General features: G+C 40.0%; 1 protein-coding gene across 2 annotated transcripts in view; it reads right to left on the reverse strand.

Moving 5' to 3' along the window:
• mast1a (microtubule associated serine/threonine kinase 1a) overlaps positions 1-17723 on the reverse strand; it is a 117680-nt gene that overhangs the window by 80085 nt on the left and 19872 nt on the right. Inside the window, exon 2 of one of the 2 annotated variants that reach the window (XM_088341579.1) lies at positions 16990-17021. In XM_088341579.1, the coding sequence (XP_088197705.1) occupies positions 16990-17021 (32 nt within the window). Of the gene's footprint in view, positions 1-6473; positions 6555-16989; positions 17022-17723 lie in introns of those variants that run through there. The other variant, XM_088341580.1, reaches the window with a different exon arrangement.

A 17723-nucleotide genomic window follows, 5' to 3' on the forward strand; every position in this document is an offset into this window, starting at 1 on the left:
CTCGCAATCGGATTGTGATCAGAATACGGAAGTGGATCTTCCGTAGCGGGCGATGACAGTGTCAGGGACGGAAAAACAGGTCGATAGCCGGGACGAGAGAGCAGACGTGGTCGGGATAAGAAAAGGGGTTGTGAGCCGGGACGGGAGAGCAGACGTGTTCGGGATCAAAACAGATCGTAGCCAGAGACAAACGGGGAGATCAGGAACGGGCAGGTGGAAAAACGGGTGCAAATACGGGACAGGCGGCAGTCAGGGTCAAAAAGGCTTGCCTTGTATCAACAGAGGTTTGCAGACGGACTGACAACAGGAGAGTGACAGGACTGGGTTTAAATAGGGACAGGGAGCCAATCAGATGAGCGGGCATAGGTGATTCTAATCGGTAATCATGACACATTTTATAAGTGGAAGTGTCATATTATTTTATATAATATATAATTAAAATACATCATATTACTCATTTACAAAATGTGGACGGCTCTAATTTGTTACTGCCAAGATCAACATTTGATGTCCATGCTGTCAAGCTGCTTTTGAAAACCAGATGGCAATCATGTTTGAACAAATACAAAGAACTGAATACATTTTCCGTTTGTCAACCAATACGACCATTGCCATCAACCAGTAAATCTCGATCGACGTGAGCATTTCAGATTTAGATTAAGCATGCACATTTTAAAAAATCAATAAGGATGAAAAAATAAGTATCTATTCCACTTCGGATGATTCAGGTTTTTTAAATGAATCGGTTGGTTAGTGTTATAAAAAAACATCCCCTTTAAGGTGTTTGCTCCCGTTCCACAACTAAAACACGGTGAAAAACATGCAAAAACATGATCCATTCGAGAAAGGCGAGGAAATAGAAAGATAGGTGACAGATGGAGGACTTGAGGGACCGCGATGAGCGTCTTGGACAGAGGAGAAGCAATAACAATAGAGGAGAAAATAGCGAGAAGTGTCGAGGGAGAGGAAAAAGACAGGATTGGTGCCAGGCAGACGGCAATCTCAGCAATCAGCTGTCCACTGTTGCCTTTGCTTTTTAATGCTGGACAGAAGAATGAACATCCTTTGGTCTTTGAAAAACATTCAAGTTGACCAGATTTGACACATTCCTGACCTATTGAATTGCCTTGTCTTTCAGGCGTGCCAAATGTCGACAAAAGATGTCCTAGACCAGGTATTTAAATCACAAGCAATTGTGAAATGTTAGTTATTGGTCCATCTAAATGCTGTGACTTATTCTCAAAAACTGCTGTGAACATTGAAAAATGTCACATCACACAGAGTGACTCAGTTAAAAATTTAGGTGTCATATTTGACCCCGATCTGTCCTTTAAAACACATGTGAAGAAAATTACTAGAACCGCTTTCTTCCATCTTCGCAACTTTGCTAAAATTCGTCCTATACTGTCTGAGTCGGATGCGGAGATTATAATTCACGCGTTTGTTACCTCCAGTCTCGATTACTGTAATGCACTACTCTCCGGTCTCCCGAAGTCCAGAATCAAGAGTCTTCAGCTGGTACAAAATGCCGCAGCGAGGCTTTTAACTAGGACAAAAAAGTACGATCACAACACGCCGATTTTGGCTAACCTGCATTGGCTCCCTGTTAGCCTAAGATGTGATTTCAAGGTTCTCGTAGTATTATACAAAATCATACATGGACTTGCTCCCTCATATCTTTCAGATCTGATTTCCCCCTATGTTCCGGTCCGAAGCCTTCGTTCTGAGAGCGCCGGTCTTCTGGTGATCCCAAGAGCCAAGAAGTGTTCCGCTGGTTCGAGAGCGTTCTCCATTCGGGCACCGGTGCTGTGGAATGCTCTTCCCCCTGAGATCCGTTCTGCAACCTCAGTGGAAATGTTTAAATCTTAGCTCAAAACACACTTCTACTCTATAGCATATGAATAACCTACACTTTTCTTGGACAATATCTCTTTATTATTTGTGATTGCAAAATCCTTTGTTGTCTGGTAATCCTGAAAGGGGGATGCCACATGTGCGGTCCCTTCTCAAGGTTTCTTCATTTTGTTGAGGTTTTTGAGTTTTTCCTTGCCCTCATGTTGGTTCCAGATCAGGAGATGGTGTAATAATAGTCTGAAAAAATAGTCTGTGTAATAACCTGTGAAGCCCTTTGAGACTCTTTGTGATTAAGGGCTATACAAATAAAAATGACTTGACTTGACTACACTTACAGCAGGGGTGTCAAATCCGTTTTAGCTAGTGGCCACATGCAGGATAAAAATATCACAAGGGCCAATCTAGTAGGTTTAAGAGGAAGAGAGAAAGAAAGCGAGAGGGAGAAAAGGAGACAGAAGGAAAGAGAGAGAATGAGAGTGAGAACAACTGGGACAGAGTAAAAGAGTGAGGGAGGGTTGGAGAGAGAGAGGGAAGGTAAGAGAGGGACAGAAAAACAGAGAGAGCACAATAAAGAGAGAGCACAATAGAAAAAGAAAGACAAAAAAGGAACGTGTCACAAGCCAGAGACGGAGACAGGACCCAATACCGTTCGTTTAAATCAGTTTTATTGAAAAAGAGAGCAGTGCTTGCTTCCACGCTGCGATGATCGTCAGACACGGGTAGCTGATGGCAGGAATGTGGAAGTGGCACTTTCGTGTCGAGCGGGGATAGTCGTGGGTGGCAAGGAAGCTGGCCGGTAGCCGGGACAGGAGAGCAGGGGTGGTAATCGAGTCCAAGAAGTGTTCCGCTGGTTCGAGAGCGTTCTCCATCCGGGCACCGGTGCTGTGGAATGCTCTTTCCCCTGAGATTCAATCTGCAACCTCAGTGGAGCTGTTTAAATCGAGGCTTAAAACTCACTTCTACTCTATAGCATATGAATAACCTAAACTTTTCGTGGACAATATCTGTGTATTATTTGTGACTGCAACATCCTTTGGTGTCTGGTAATCCTGGAAGGGGGATACCACATGTGCGGTCCCTTCTCAAGGTGTCTTCATTTTCCTCATGTTGAGGTTTTTGAGTTTTTCCTTGCCCTCATGTTGGTTCCAGATCAGGGGATGGTGTAATAATAGTCTGAAAAAATAGTCTGGGTAATAACCTGTGAAGCCCTTTGAGACTCTTTGTGATTAAGGGCTATACAAATAAATATGACTTGACTTGACTTGAAAACTGATATCAGACCAATCTGAGGTGTCTCGAAAGCAGGCATGTTCTTATGCATTGACTTTGATTTTACGAAGTGACCTAAAGTATTTAAAGCATAACATATGCACAATATTCAAAACAGATTTTGAAAGATCCTTAAAGGACCCCTTTTGCTTTTTTTTTCCACTACACTTATCTGCTTTTAACTTACTTTTGGCAGAGATGTTCGAGGTGGAACAAATTAAGTTCAAAGAATGGGGGTTAGAGGAAGTGCAAGAGAATGACATCATACTCACTCCTGCAGGTTTTTCTTGTATTTATATTTCTCAGTGTAGCATGAAAATGGTGACGGTAAGAAAAGCCCTGCCTAAAGTAGAGTCCAAACCGCAACCAAACCCCCAAGATAGAAAAATAAGCGTTTATTCGAGCGCATCTAAGAAATGCACGTACATGCACGTGCATGATGAATGAGCGGACTTAGGCTGCAATGATGATACAAGCCAGGGGATGGTGGCAAAGAGTAGGAGGAGGAAGTCGCCTAACTCTTGAAGCCCATCTTACAAAAGTAAGTTAAACTTAACTTATAGAGCATATTATTTTTTTGTAGTTTGAACACTTAAATGTCGTGACTTGCAAAATATAAATGAAAAGAAATCTAACTTCTCATTTTACTTGAATGCAAAATTATTTTTCTTATAGTTTAAACTATTTGTTTTCTTTTTTTTGTTAGTGTTGTTGACTAATAAAACGGAACATTTCGGACAGGATATTGAGAAATGTAGTCATTAAAAATGTATATTTAAGCAGATATCTTTGTAAAAATGAATACAGTCCAGCCCTCTAGACCCGAACTTATCCATATCCTCTCGTTTTTTAAAAGAGTGAATACCAGTTCTGCACTAAACAAAAAAAATCCGTACAGTAATACATTAACTGGACTGTGTATTTGAGGGATATCAAAGAAACAGCAAAACATATCTCAGGATGTGGCCATTTTGCCACTTCATGTCAATTGAAAATGAAATCATATCATTTAGAGGTTAACGACCAATCACAAATCAGCGTGTCACAATGATGTGACATGGGTAATGTTATCTGTGACAATCAATACTATTAATCATGTTATTAAACTATAATCAAACCCCCCAAAAACAACATTTATTTCCCGTAGTTTCACGACCAGGAAGCATTCTTCCAAGCTGGTTCTATTCTGTATTTAACACATACACAAGGCGCACCCTACAATCGGGCGTGGACCCCTTTGCTTAGGCTGCGTCACAACGACACAACGACACAAGCATACAAGTGTGCGTATTTAAAAACACAACAGAAGCAAAACTGAGTTTCGTTGTTGTTAATTTAAGTATTGAATACAAATTAAAGCACACGTATAAAAAAAATTAAAAAAGAGCTGGTCCAAAACGGTTTGGCACTCACATACTATACCACTAATCCATAACATAACCGTCATAATCTTCTTGTCTGTTTCTGAACAGAACAGCTTAGCTAAATCTCGCTTTCTTCACTTTCAGAGTAACATTTAGTCACTTTCCGAAAGCCCGAACAACAGTTCCACCCAAGCGTCGACAATCCATTCTTTTCCATATAATCCGCTGTAAGTTTCTGCACCACAGTAGTTCTGGTCTGGGTATGAAAATGACACAGTATCATGAAACGAAAGCACCAAGACTGTAACAATAACTTTTAAATTGGTAGATACACTACGGCGTTAGCATCTCTGATAAACAAAACCGAAAGTTAGATAAAAATGCCAAAATGCTTGCAACTATTATTTGTTTTAGTCAAGTCATGTTTATTTGTGACGCCCTTAATAGCAAAGAGTCTCAAAGGGCTGCACAGACCACAGATTCTTGCAAACTACAGACTAATATCTCCTGTATCCATTCAAAATGGTTGGTGTAAAGCAATGGTTCCCCAGCTTTTGCAGGCTGGCGGCCCCTTGGCCCCCCAGTGTATTACTAGCGTGAAGGTCGGAAATGCTGCTTTGATGGAGGTTTGTTTACCTCCCAGTCCACTTGTAGATGCACCTTCTTCGTCTTTTACTTGTAATCCTTTTTGACATGCCGTGATAATTTTTAAGGTGCTGGTACAAGTTACTTATGTTTCCTCTGGACCAAGTGACTACGCAAAAGCAAATTCTGCAACAGGCGTTTTCTTCTGTTCGAAGTCCACTTCGTCAAAACCGAAATAGGTCCAAACAAGTGATGTACCACCCTTCTTCAGTGCAAGCTTCATTTCCTTCACGTTCGTTGACTCTGGGACTATGTTTACGGAGTCCGCCATGACACTCAATGAGCTCACACGGTGGGTGTGGCATTGTGTGGTGCTTGCAAACTTTGAATCGCGTTTATTGGCTTTTGCTATTATTAAAACTTGCCTCTGATTGGTCGGCGCTTTTGAAACTCGAACAGTAACAATTGTGGTTGGCCAAAACTCCATCACTCACTACAAAACCTTGAAAAAACTGCAGTGCTTTGCAGTCTCACATCCCCACTACGTTCAAACTTCTGACTTCGACTTCGGACTGCTGCCCCCCTACCGCCCCCTACCGCCTTCTTCTTCCTCACCGCCCCCCTACCCCCTTCTTCTTCCTCGGACCCCCCCCTAAGATCTTTCCACCACCCCCAGGGGGCGGTACTGCCCACTTTGAGAACTACTGGTGTTAAGTGTAAAGAAGAGGCAAAATGAAAGTGGAATAAGAAAGCTTGATGCGGTTGCGCTTGGATCACTTTTTTTCGGCCACTTATTACCACGGAGGAGGAAGTCGCCTAACTCTTGAAGCCCAATATTCCAAAAGTAAGTTAAACTTAACTTATAGAGCATGTTATTTAATAAAATGTTTATTTTTTCTGTAAAAATCAATACAGGTTACGTATACAAGCCTTAAAAACATAATTATATAGACCTTAAACATACAAAATATAGCACTGAAACAACTTACGAACAAATTCAACTTACAAGGGATCGTTCATAAGTAGGGCAGCGTCTGTAGGCGCCGAACAATTTGAAGAAAATCTGAGACTTTCATGCGCACCTTATAGTCATGAAAATCCGATATGTGTTTGCAAATATTAAAAGGCTTTTCCTCCTTTATGATCTCGATTTAAACTGGAGTCATTCCTTTAGCTGTAGCATATAAACAAAAACACACACAGATATGTGCAACCGGGCATGCTACAACACGCACGTGTACACAAACACGCCATATTCCTGTAGCTATTTGGACACAACTGTGAGACAGCTGGCAGGCACAATGGAAATATCCCCCGAAAATAAAACACTCTCTCTCCAACGAGTTCAGGCTGCAAGCTAAATGCTAACGGGAGTGATGCAACGAACCGACGCGCCGTTACCTTTTTGTGCGTCGGAACATGTCGCTAGCAGCAGAGGCTGTGTCGGCAGCTGATCTTTCACGTATATTCACGCACCACACGGAAGCAGTCAAGAGTCAAGCGCTACAGCCCACGTGTCAGTTCCGCACATGCACACATCACAAGTGGGAGACCGAGGGATGTGAGGCAGTCAAGAGGCAAGAGTTTGGGGCGCCAGGGCTTGCTTCCCCCCCTTTGGATTGTGTGCACCAAACCGGCAAAAAATGATGGGGGGGTTGCAGCCCGACAGAGGAAGAAAAAGTGCAAGGAAGGATGTTTGGGCGGCGCAAACAGTATTGAAAAAGATGAGAGAGCGAGAGGATGCGAGGGGAGAGGATGCGGGTGGGAGACGAGACGGAGCAGCCAAGCGGAGACTAATTTGAGGACAGACAGCGAGGAAGGGGGGCGATGGGGTTCCGTGTGTGTTATAGTGCACAATTTGACTTGATGGCACAAGTGAAGCACGGTGGCACTGGTGGGAGACGAGGAATCAATATTTCATTCAACAAGATAGATTGGACTAATTCAAAAGGCCAAATTGCTAATATACCCTGATGGCTAGCGCTATTACAATGTTGTTATTATCATATTTGTCAATGTAAATTCATGATATCAATCCCACATTCAATTGTGTTAAACTTTATTACCCAATAAATAGACACCAAAAAATCACCCCTCTAAGACATTAGAACAGACGTCAAACTCAGTTCGGCCCTGGCGCCGGAACCAGACTTTCTGTTTTGATGCAGACCAGATCAACTACAAAAATGTCGACTACAAATTTTTAGCTTTGCTTTTCAGTAATATGCTTTATCTTTTAGGCTAAGTTTGTAACCTACCCTACAAATTATAATCACGGATGACAAAGTGTCTTTTCTAAACATATTCAAAGGATTTTCATGTTTGGCATTCATTGGTTTATTTCAACAGTTGAGTAAATGTAGTTTTACACCTGATCCAACTCACCACGCTATAACAACTCACACTGCCCCCTAGTCGCTGGAGCGAGCATTTAGTTTTCATTTATTTAAAAAAATCATAATCGAAACGACCTAATGCAGGGATCTTCAACCTTTTTCAAGATGGAAGCTAATTTTTGTTACTAATTAGCACAAATAACACAAAATGTTCCTTAAAGGGGGTCATTATAATCTGCAGCGCTGCAGGCATTGTGTGGAATTTAATTATTCAATAGATCAACACAAAATCACACTTCCAACACTGTGACCCTTTTTGGCTTACCGCCCCTAAAAATTGACTCAAGAATAATAAACTTAAGAGAACAAACAGTAAAAATATACAGGACAATACGTTATTTATTTGCCTAAATTGTAGTCCTCATCAAGGTGTACTGGCCACAACAAGGCAGTAAAAGATAGGTAGTATAAAGAAAGTTCAGCTGATCTATTCTTTCCAGAGGATAAAGAATATTAGCATATTACACTCTTTTGACTACTAGAACCAGAACCTTGGCCTTGTATGAGACCTATTGATTGAAAAAAAAAACAGTGTCAACAGTGTATTGATTGCTAAGTAGATTGTGATCTGAAAACAGTCTGTCACTTGGCAGACATAATCTATATTTTTTGACTATCCTGGAGATCACACATTTTAGAAAAAAACACTGCAGTTTTTGGGGATGCCCGGATGACAATTGGAAATCTGATGCAATCACAGGACTTTCAGCTGATTTGATGAAGATGATTGAAAAAACACATTTTAAGCGTCTAAAAAGCTATCAAATAAAACCAATGTAAACACGTATTAATACTTTTGTTTTGCTTCATATTACTCAATGTTAATTTGTTTAAAATGATTAAGTGACAAAGGAGTGGAACCCTGTTTATGCTAGTTGACAAGCTCATAAGAATACTGTGCAAGTTTATAAACAGAGGAATTAACACACGACCCCAATGTCTAGCTACGCAGCATTTTTCAGCACTGCAAAAAAATAAAACACTATCCATCCATCTATTATCCGCATCGCTTATCCTCAGTAGGGCCGCGGGGGTGCTGGAGCCCATCTCAGCTATCTTCGGACAGAAGGCAGGGGACACCCCGGACTGGTTGCCAGCCAGTCGCAGGGCACATAGAGACAGACAACTCGCTCGCTCATTCATACCTAGGGAAAATTTGGACTGGCCAATTAACATGACATGCGTGTTTTTGGAATGTGGGAGGAAACCGGAGTGCCCGGAGGAAACCCACGCAAGCACGGGGAGAACATGCAAATTCTACACAGGAGGTTCGATCTCATGACCTCAGAACTGTGCCGCACACGCACTAACCACTGCACCGCCGTGCTGCCCAATAACACAAATCATTTGATCATTTTATAGTAAAGCCTACAACAGGGGTCCACAACCCGCGGCTCTTTCGGCCTTGCTGGCACATTACCAAAATTTTTACAAATTGAAAAAAGATATGGGAGGGATATGCATTTTTGTTTCAATGTGGTTTGTGTAAGACACATATGACACACTTCCAATGCCGTAAAATTTGTAGAAAAAATATTATATTTCAACTAGGTTTGTAACTATGAGCTGGTACAAGCGCAATTCTCCTTAGCTTGTTTTTTCTCTCCCGTGTCGCCTGTGTGTGTGCTGATCTGTGAGGCCCAAGCCCCGCCCCTGTTAAAGGCACCACGTTACAAACAAGGCAGATAGCACACCGGTGTGTGTGTGTGTTATCCACCATAGACCCCAAAGGTAAAAAGTAAAAAAATAACAGCGCAAAAATCCAACTTAAACTGTATAATGAGATGTATTTAATTAACATTTTCACATTAACATTAACATTTTTTTGCACTCTTTTTGTTCCCCAGATAAGGGGCCCATTATGCACAGTTGCTGTCCTTTTTTTCAAATCCTCAAAAAAAAAATGACATCAAAAATTGGATTTCTTAAATGCATTTCTTTAGTTTTATCAAAACAATTAGAAATACCTTAATTCACTCATATAGTAACAAAGTTAAACTTGAGGCAGTATATTTCAACAGAGTAGTCACGTGGTGCATCATTCTCTACAGGATGCCCTGCATCCAACTTAGTAATTTTGATACCTGGCTAATATAGCTAATAAAAAAAGCATGTGTTCTTTGGTCCTATATGGCTTTTTCAATATTTTGGGTTGCGGACCCCTGGCCTATACTATGTGAGAAATTGTTTTCCATCAATAACAGCTGAGGAATCGGATTGGGTCTCTGTGTCAGCAACCGATTGCAGGGGACCCAAATGCGTAACGTTTCACACAATGCTTCATTAAGGGATCTGGGAACTCAGGGCGAGAGGAAAAAGACAGCAATCTTGTGCTCGCTGGGCAGGAGGAGCAGGAAGCCCTCGGGAACGAAGCGTGCTCAGAGATCGGAACAAGTCGGGTAGCCGGGCTGAGCGGGAAGTCAGGGATCGGGGATCGATACAGGAAAATGAATCAGGATTCGGGTAGCCGGGACATGCAAACAGAGTTTAGATCGGGGATCGATAAAGGAAACAGAATCAGGATACCGGTAGCCGGGACAGGCAAACAGAGCTTAGATCGGGGATCGATACAGGAAAGAGAATCAGGATACCGGTAGCCGGGACAAGGAAACGGCGCTTGAATCAGGGATTGATACAGGAAACAGGTAGCTGGGACAGGAGAACGGAGCTTGGATCAGGGATTGGTACAGGAAACAGAATCAGGATGCCGGTAGCTGGGACAGGAGAGCGGAGCTTGGATCGGGGATCGATACAGGAAACAGAACCAGGATACGGGTAGCCAGGACAGGAGAACGGAGCTTGCATCGGGGATCGATACAGGAAACAGAATCAGGATACAGGTAGCCGGGAAAGGAGAAGGGAGCTTGAATCGAGGATCGATACAGGAAACAGGTCGGGATCAAAACGGGAGCCAGAGTCAAAAGTGCTTGCCTAGCATGCGTTGAGGTTCACAGACAGACTGCCAAGAGTGAATGAGAAAGACGTGTTTAAATAGGTGAACCAATCAGGAAACGAGCAGCAGTTGGGACAAAACAAGTGAGCGCAAGTGAGAGTAATGGGCAAATCATGACAAAAATATTATTCAGAGAAGTGTTATCCTATAGGGGTATTCTGCTTCAACATTAGTGAAAATGATTTATTTGAACTTACTTTAGATTTAAAGATACAGTAATATGTAATAATGCACCTTCCAGACCCAAAATGGAAAAAAGTCAGATCGTCTGTTGTACTTGTGATGTAAATCTCTCAGCAGTGTGCCACTTAGGCAGGCATCATTATTGTGTTATTGTATGAGGTGTGTGTGCACTCACAACCACACGCACTCACAAAACTTCCCCCACTTTTTCGGCTCAAACAAACCCAGCAAACGTTAAAGCTGACTCTTGGTGACAGTTACACAGTGGTGCCGAGTGGACTGATTGAATAATGGATGTGCTCTCTAATGTGTGAGTAGGAACGGATTAAATAACCATGGCGGACTAGAAATGGAGGCAGCATAGGGAGTGCTATGATATAATGAAGGTGCTGGGATTGAAATTTTTTAAACCTCAATAATTGCAGAGTATTGCCTCGAATTCTGCCGTTAATACATCCGATAACTACCTGTTTTAAGTGAATTTCCACGAAGCAGAACCCATGTGCGTAACACAAGGATCTGTTCCCCTCAATTGGGATATTTTGATGCAGCAGAAGGACTGTGGGACTTGTAGTAGAGACCAATGGTTCACGCAAACTCTGGCTTACTCAATAAAAAAACATCATGTGTATTGGTTGATTTCTCCGGAATCCTTCCATTTTATTTTATTCCCCCACGGCAAAAATGTCACAGTTTACACCATGTAAAGAGATGGAATGCAGCGATGAAACCCAATTTTGGAGCGTGAGCAAAAGAGCAAGGTATTTTGATGATTTAGGTGAAATGAAATGAAATGAAATGATCTGCATTTATATAGCGCTTTTCAAGTCAATGACTTTCCAAAGCACTTTACAATCTGCTCCACATTTCCCAATAGCGGCCTTGCAGCCATGTAAGGCGCTAACCTGCTTATTGGGGGTATTAGGGGTTCAGTGTCTTACCCAAGAACACTTCGACATGTAACACGGACAAGCCGGGATTCGAACCGGGATCCTATTCAATGTCAACAGTTAAATAAGGAAAATGTGTCTGTTTGCATATGACGTTGCCCGTGCTTGCATTCTTGAATACGGCATCCATGCAGGTTTTTGTTTTTTTAATACAAGATTGGATTGTTTCAATAGGCGCCCAGGAAACAGAAAGCAGTTCTAATTAGAGAGTACTGGGGCTCTTAAAGTGACGCTGAAATTCTGTGAGGTATGCCAAAATCCGCAGAACTAATAAAAAAAGAAATGCGCTTTGCACCAAGGACAATAAAGTCAAACCGCAATATGGCTTTAGGTCACATGCGACAAACTCATGGCCAAATTTGGCCATCTACACCATATATTTATATAGCCTGCTAAACAATGCTGAGGGAAGCACAAGAGAAACATAAAAACAATGACCTGCAGTTTTAAATATGTCCACTGGGTGTCGCCAAAGCCGGGTGTCACTTGCAAAGCACCCACTACAGCTGTATTTGCTGCCAAAGCTATTCTACTTAAAATAAAAGCGACAGATGCACAGAAAATACGGAATTAAAAAAGCAGAAGTTTAAAGAAGCTTTAGCTACTTTCTATATTATATATAAAATCTAATAGCAAAGTTCCCATATTCAGATTGACATTTTTATAAGAAAATAAAAAAAGCAGAGAGACTTTTAAGCCATTAAATAAGTCATTCAGATTAGTGTTTGTATGGCAATTTGTACCTTTCCAGTCTGCATGAGTTTCCCAGAGTTAAATATATTTCAGAAAAATAAATTAATTGTATTTATTTTTTGTTTTTGTTTTACAAATGCACAGGTGATAAACACTACAAAAGATTAAATCTTAGTGAAGAAATATATATTGAGGGAAAAAAAACTCCAATCTTAAGATTATAATTTAGTTGTGGGCCTCCAAAAAGACCACCAGCCCTCTGCTTAAGGGACGTTCTATGCCATTAATTCACTCGTCTGGCCCCGTAAGAATGTTTTTCTACCAGGTGGCCCTCGAGCTAATACGAATTTGACACTCCTGCTGTAGGTGCTACACTCTGTGACACTTTATCTCCGCCAATCGGAACACCAAAGTATTTTTTTCTTCATTATTTCCTACTGTGACATATGCTGGAAGTCCAAGGCCAGGGACGAAACACAGCGGGCCAAGGACGCAACATTTAGGCAGTTAAAGTGAAGTGCGGTCGTAATTACTCATGCATTGAGATGCTCAGCGTGTGCGTGGACAGGCTCCTTTGTAGCCAGACAGCACCTCTGCCCTCAAGGTGTACGCCGAATACAAAGACAATTAAATAGGACACACACACATGCAATGCATTTACGCGTGCATTAAAGTCACACATCCTCAATTGCTTCTCCAGTTTATATGATAAGCAGACGGATAACAAGGAAGCAGTATTAAAATGTATTCGTGGCTGCAGGCTACAGCGATTTCAAGAAAGATTTAATTGATTTCCACACCCAAATGAGAAGCACATTCAGGGGAATTACACCCCCACAGCTCCACCGCCATGGGCCCCCCAAGTCGGTCTTTGTTTATAAAGTCGGTTCTCTTTTGATCAGACAAAAGGCGTGCAGAAGATTTGATCTACATGTTTAAGGCTGCAATCTAGCAGCTGGGAACTGAAATTCATTTCGCAGCCGGAAGCCGAAAGAGGCGTGACGGCTACACAATGAACTCCAGCACCATGGACAGGGACACAGGAAAATACAGTTAGGACTTCTTTAGTTGAACAATTAATTTGATGATGCGTCACAGAATGGATGGTTAAATTTTGAAAAAAAACACTGTAGCGATTGAGATATCTTATTTCCACAGGGAAAAACTCTTTGTAAATAAAGTAAATTGTTCTTGCACGTGGAAAAATAATATTTTTAACGCAATTTAATCCCCCAAAAATGATATTCTGAGACATACTTTTTTACATGAAAGCAACACATTTTATAAATACTCTTAAGATAACTGGATGCATTGATGGATGATTTAAATAACAATCAATCAAAAAAATATATATATATTTTTTATACATGCCAGTGACAATATATGACATCGGACTGCACGAAACAAAATTATATAACAATGAGAGAAGATTCCAAAATGTTTTTCACCGCTTTGGTTGAAGAATCTCTTTTCTATCGCAGTATTATATGAATCTCCTGAATTGATTTGATTTAGTCTTATTTAGTTCTGTTGTCATTTTTATTTTATTTTGATACCAATTGGTAAATTTCTTCAGGGGAAATTGATATTGAGTACATGCAGAAAAATCCTTAAATTCTAAATAATACAGGGAGGAGGGATTAACTCGTCAAATTATTCCGTTTATTTTTGTCAAATATCACTTTATTACTTTCATTATTGTATTTCAATACATATACACACAGATATAAATATAAATGGGAAGAGTATATAAATATAAATAGGATCAGTATATTAGAGGTAAGATCAGGCTCAGAAATCTAGCCCGCGGGTATTAGAATGCTTGTCTTGGGATCAGGAGGTCACAGGTTCGATTCCCGGCTCCTCCGTGTTATGTGTTGAAGTGTCCTTGGGCAAGACAATGAATCCCTAATGCCCCCGATAGCAGGTAGGTGCCTTGCATGGCTGACACTGCTATCGGATAGTCAGTGTGTAAAAGGGAAAAGTGCTTTGGGAGGTGTTTATTGACTTGAAAAGCGCAATATAAATGCAGATCATTTACATTTATTTGCATTAGCCCGAACCAGCCCGAGCCCGAACAATTTGCTTGATTTGAGGGACCGAGCCCGAAGCAAACCCCAATTTTTCGTATTTTATTTGTGCGGACATGGGAGGATGCAATTTTTGGCCCAACCTGACCCTAATTTTAGACAGGGCTTCCGCCTAAGATCTTACCTCTACAATATATACATATAAATGGGGACAGTAAAAACACAAAAAACAGCCTTCAAAATTATTCTGATGAATATAGTAAAAATATTGATTTTTTTTTCTTTACTCCTGAGAGTTAATGACGGCTCCAAACATCAAATATTTTGATCGAAAAGGTCGTGAATAAGATAAAATGACCCATTCATGATTTCATGAATCCATATTAAATGATTTTATGAAATTTGATAAATATTTTTTCAAACAAAGCCTTTGGATGTAGTGTTTTTTCTCAAACCTTTTTTATTCAAGTTAAAATTGTGAGATTTGCACAAATGCGGGTTATTTTGAGGCAAAAAAACTGTAGAATAGTTATTTGATTTACCTAGCAAACGATAATGAAGGCAACGGATCGCTTACATTTCAAGTAGATATTTGTTTCTCAATGCAGCAGATTTGGATTCTAGGCGCTTCTAGTTCACATGACAAAATCCACTCATGTGGAGTCGACATCCTTATCGCGGTTATCCTGCTTCGCGAAGCTGTCGCGGAATGCTAATCTTGAGCTTTAAATGTGACATTTTGAGGGAAAGTTTTGGTAATCCTTTGATTAAAAAAGGGAAAAGAAAACCCGGTATGTGCCACAATAAATGACTGCTTTGCAATTCCAACACTGTGGCTCTTTTTTAGTCTAAACTCAAAAAGATTAGTTACCATAACGGCTTAAATAATTAGGAGATTTAAAATGCAAATATGTCAGTTATGCTGCTAGGTATTTCTGAAGTTTAATCAGGAGAATAATTCATGTTCACTCTACACTAGATGTAGGCAAACGTTTTGAGTCGCGGGCCTTATTGGGTTAAAAATGTTGGCAGAGCGCCTGAGCCAGGAGGAAAAACACATTGATTTGACTTTTTAAGATCCCCAAGGTTTCTACATCTTTATTCATGGCCAAATTCAAGCACGTTTTAAGGACTTTCAAAGCCAATTTTCCAACTTTTACAGTACCGTTAAAAGAAAAAACAGGTGTGAATCATGTACAAAAATATTTGTGGTTTATTTAGGCTATTTTAATTGTGCACATGCATTTATCAAAACAAATGATTTTGAGATCTTGAGTAACTATATTTGTTTTTGAGACAAATCTCTCCCCATATACTGTAAGTGTTGGGTAATAGGTAGCTTAAATTGTCAGTTTCAGGAGATTATTTATTTCCATTACAATTACTACTGGGAAACACTAACTTCAAGTTTTGCATGTGTAATCCTTGCACTAATACACATTTCACAGTGAACCTGTTTAAGTGTAGCATGCACCTTTCCTCTTGGGAGCGACCCATAGGGGGTGATGACGTTTCATAAGACATTGCAACACAAACTAATGTCAGCTGCCTTGAATCACCAGGGAAGAAGAAATGCAATCGCAAAGTAAAGACACCAGTGAGTAGTGTCAGTGTAATCTCCAAGCAGACTTGTGAAGAAACGGGGAAACAATTTCAAGCATTTACAAAGCCTTTCAACCACTTTTCAAAATTTGAAAACTCGATATTAAAGTTCAGGCATTTTTAAGGATTTTAAGCTCCTGTACAAAACCTGTATATGCTGATATAGTCTTGAATCTGATACCTTGGCTATACATGAAGAAAATATTTCTAATATTGTCGCTCTTCTATCAAGAAAACATTTCTCCATTTTGGTGCATTTTTTGTGTTACTTTTTTAATTGTAGACATTCTATGTATGCAAAACATTTTTAAAATGACAGTAAAATTGAGATACGTTTTAGAATAGCAGCAACAATATCCCTTTATGAATAAATAAAAGATGCAGACATATACATGTTTTATTATATATTTTTTAATAAATATAAATAAAGTCCATTTGATCAAATTGGTTTAGAAATACTAGAATTAAAGCAAAGTCATATATTTTGTCCATTTGTATAAACACATAATTGTATAATATGCATTTAAAATCCGAAATAGTAATAGTGGAGCTCACGAGTGTGTGTGAAATTTTACAAATATATTGATAAATAAAATAACACATGATAAAAAATAGCAAATACAGCATAAAAAAGCTAGCTATTTCAATGTTGGTATTGGGGTGAAAACACCGTTTTGTAAATTCTACATAAAATCATAATACTGTATTTTAGTTTGGTGGGCCTGACTAATAAGCCTGACAGGCCATATGCGGGTCCACGCTTGTTCTGCACCATTACTACGATTTTATCAAGCCCAGGACTCAATTACTAAACGGAATAGATCTTTGCAAGTTCAACATTAACATAAGTATTCAAAATGACCAACACATCAAATAATAAACACCTTTTAACACTTGAATTACACATCAGGGACTCGAGTAGGTCCTTGTGGTCCTTCTGTCAATGACATCTAACTAAAGCATAGCCCAGCCTCCTCAATTTCTTTTGCTCTTGAAATTTAAATTGCTGCATTTTTGAAAACGCTATATGGGTTTAGACAGACAATATCGTCTGTGCAATAAACAAACCCACATTTGCAATTATGGTGGAAAAATAAGAAGAAAACATACCTGCTACTTTTCCGTGGCAGTGGAAGATCCTTCTGGCGACAAAGCAGAGAGAGAAAAAAAAGATATACATTTAAATTTCAGTGTGTTATTATCTATGGAAAAAATTCTCATGGAAACCGAGATTGACATATTAAGTGTGCTAATGAGTCCAGAGAAAACATTATTTATTCAACTGGAGAAGCAGCTCATTTACAGACTGAAGTACATTTTAGTAATTACACCCCATAATTGTCATACCTTATCTTCTAATATTAAACCATAAAAAAGTAGGTTTGCAGTGAAATAAATAATTCATAAACGAGGGTAGTAAAACATAAAAATTGACAATCTAAAATGTTTACAAGAGAGAATAAAGACATTTTGTATGTCTTTATGTTACCGGTGACCAAACTATGACCCAGGGGCCATTTCTGGCCCACCATCTATTTCTAAGCAGCTCGCAAATAGCTCTAAAACTCCATTTATTAGTGAAAGATTGTTTTCAGCAGCTGAGTGGTTGGCACATTCGCGGTACAGTTCTGAGGTCATGGATTCAAAACCAGCTACCAACCTTCCTGTGCGGAGTTTGCATGTTGTCCCCGTGCTTGTGTAGGTTTCATCCAGGCACTCTGGTTTCTTCCCACATTCCAAAAACATGCATGTGAGGTTGATTGGCCTAGGTTTGACTGAACGAGTGAGTTGTCATTCTGTGTGCCCTACAACTGTCTGGCAACCAGTTTAGGGTGTCCCATGCC

The sequence above is a fragment of the Urocampus carinirostris genome, chromosome 8 (assembly GCF_059441175.1).
Source record: "Urocampus carinirostris isolate Australia breed hairy pipefish chromosome 8, RoL_Ucar_1.0, whole genome shotgun sequence".
NCBI lineage: Eukaryota > Metazoa > Chordata > Actinopteri > Syngnathiformes > Syngnathidae > Urocampus > Urocampus carinirostris.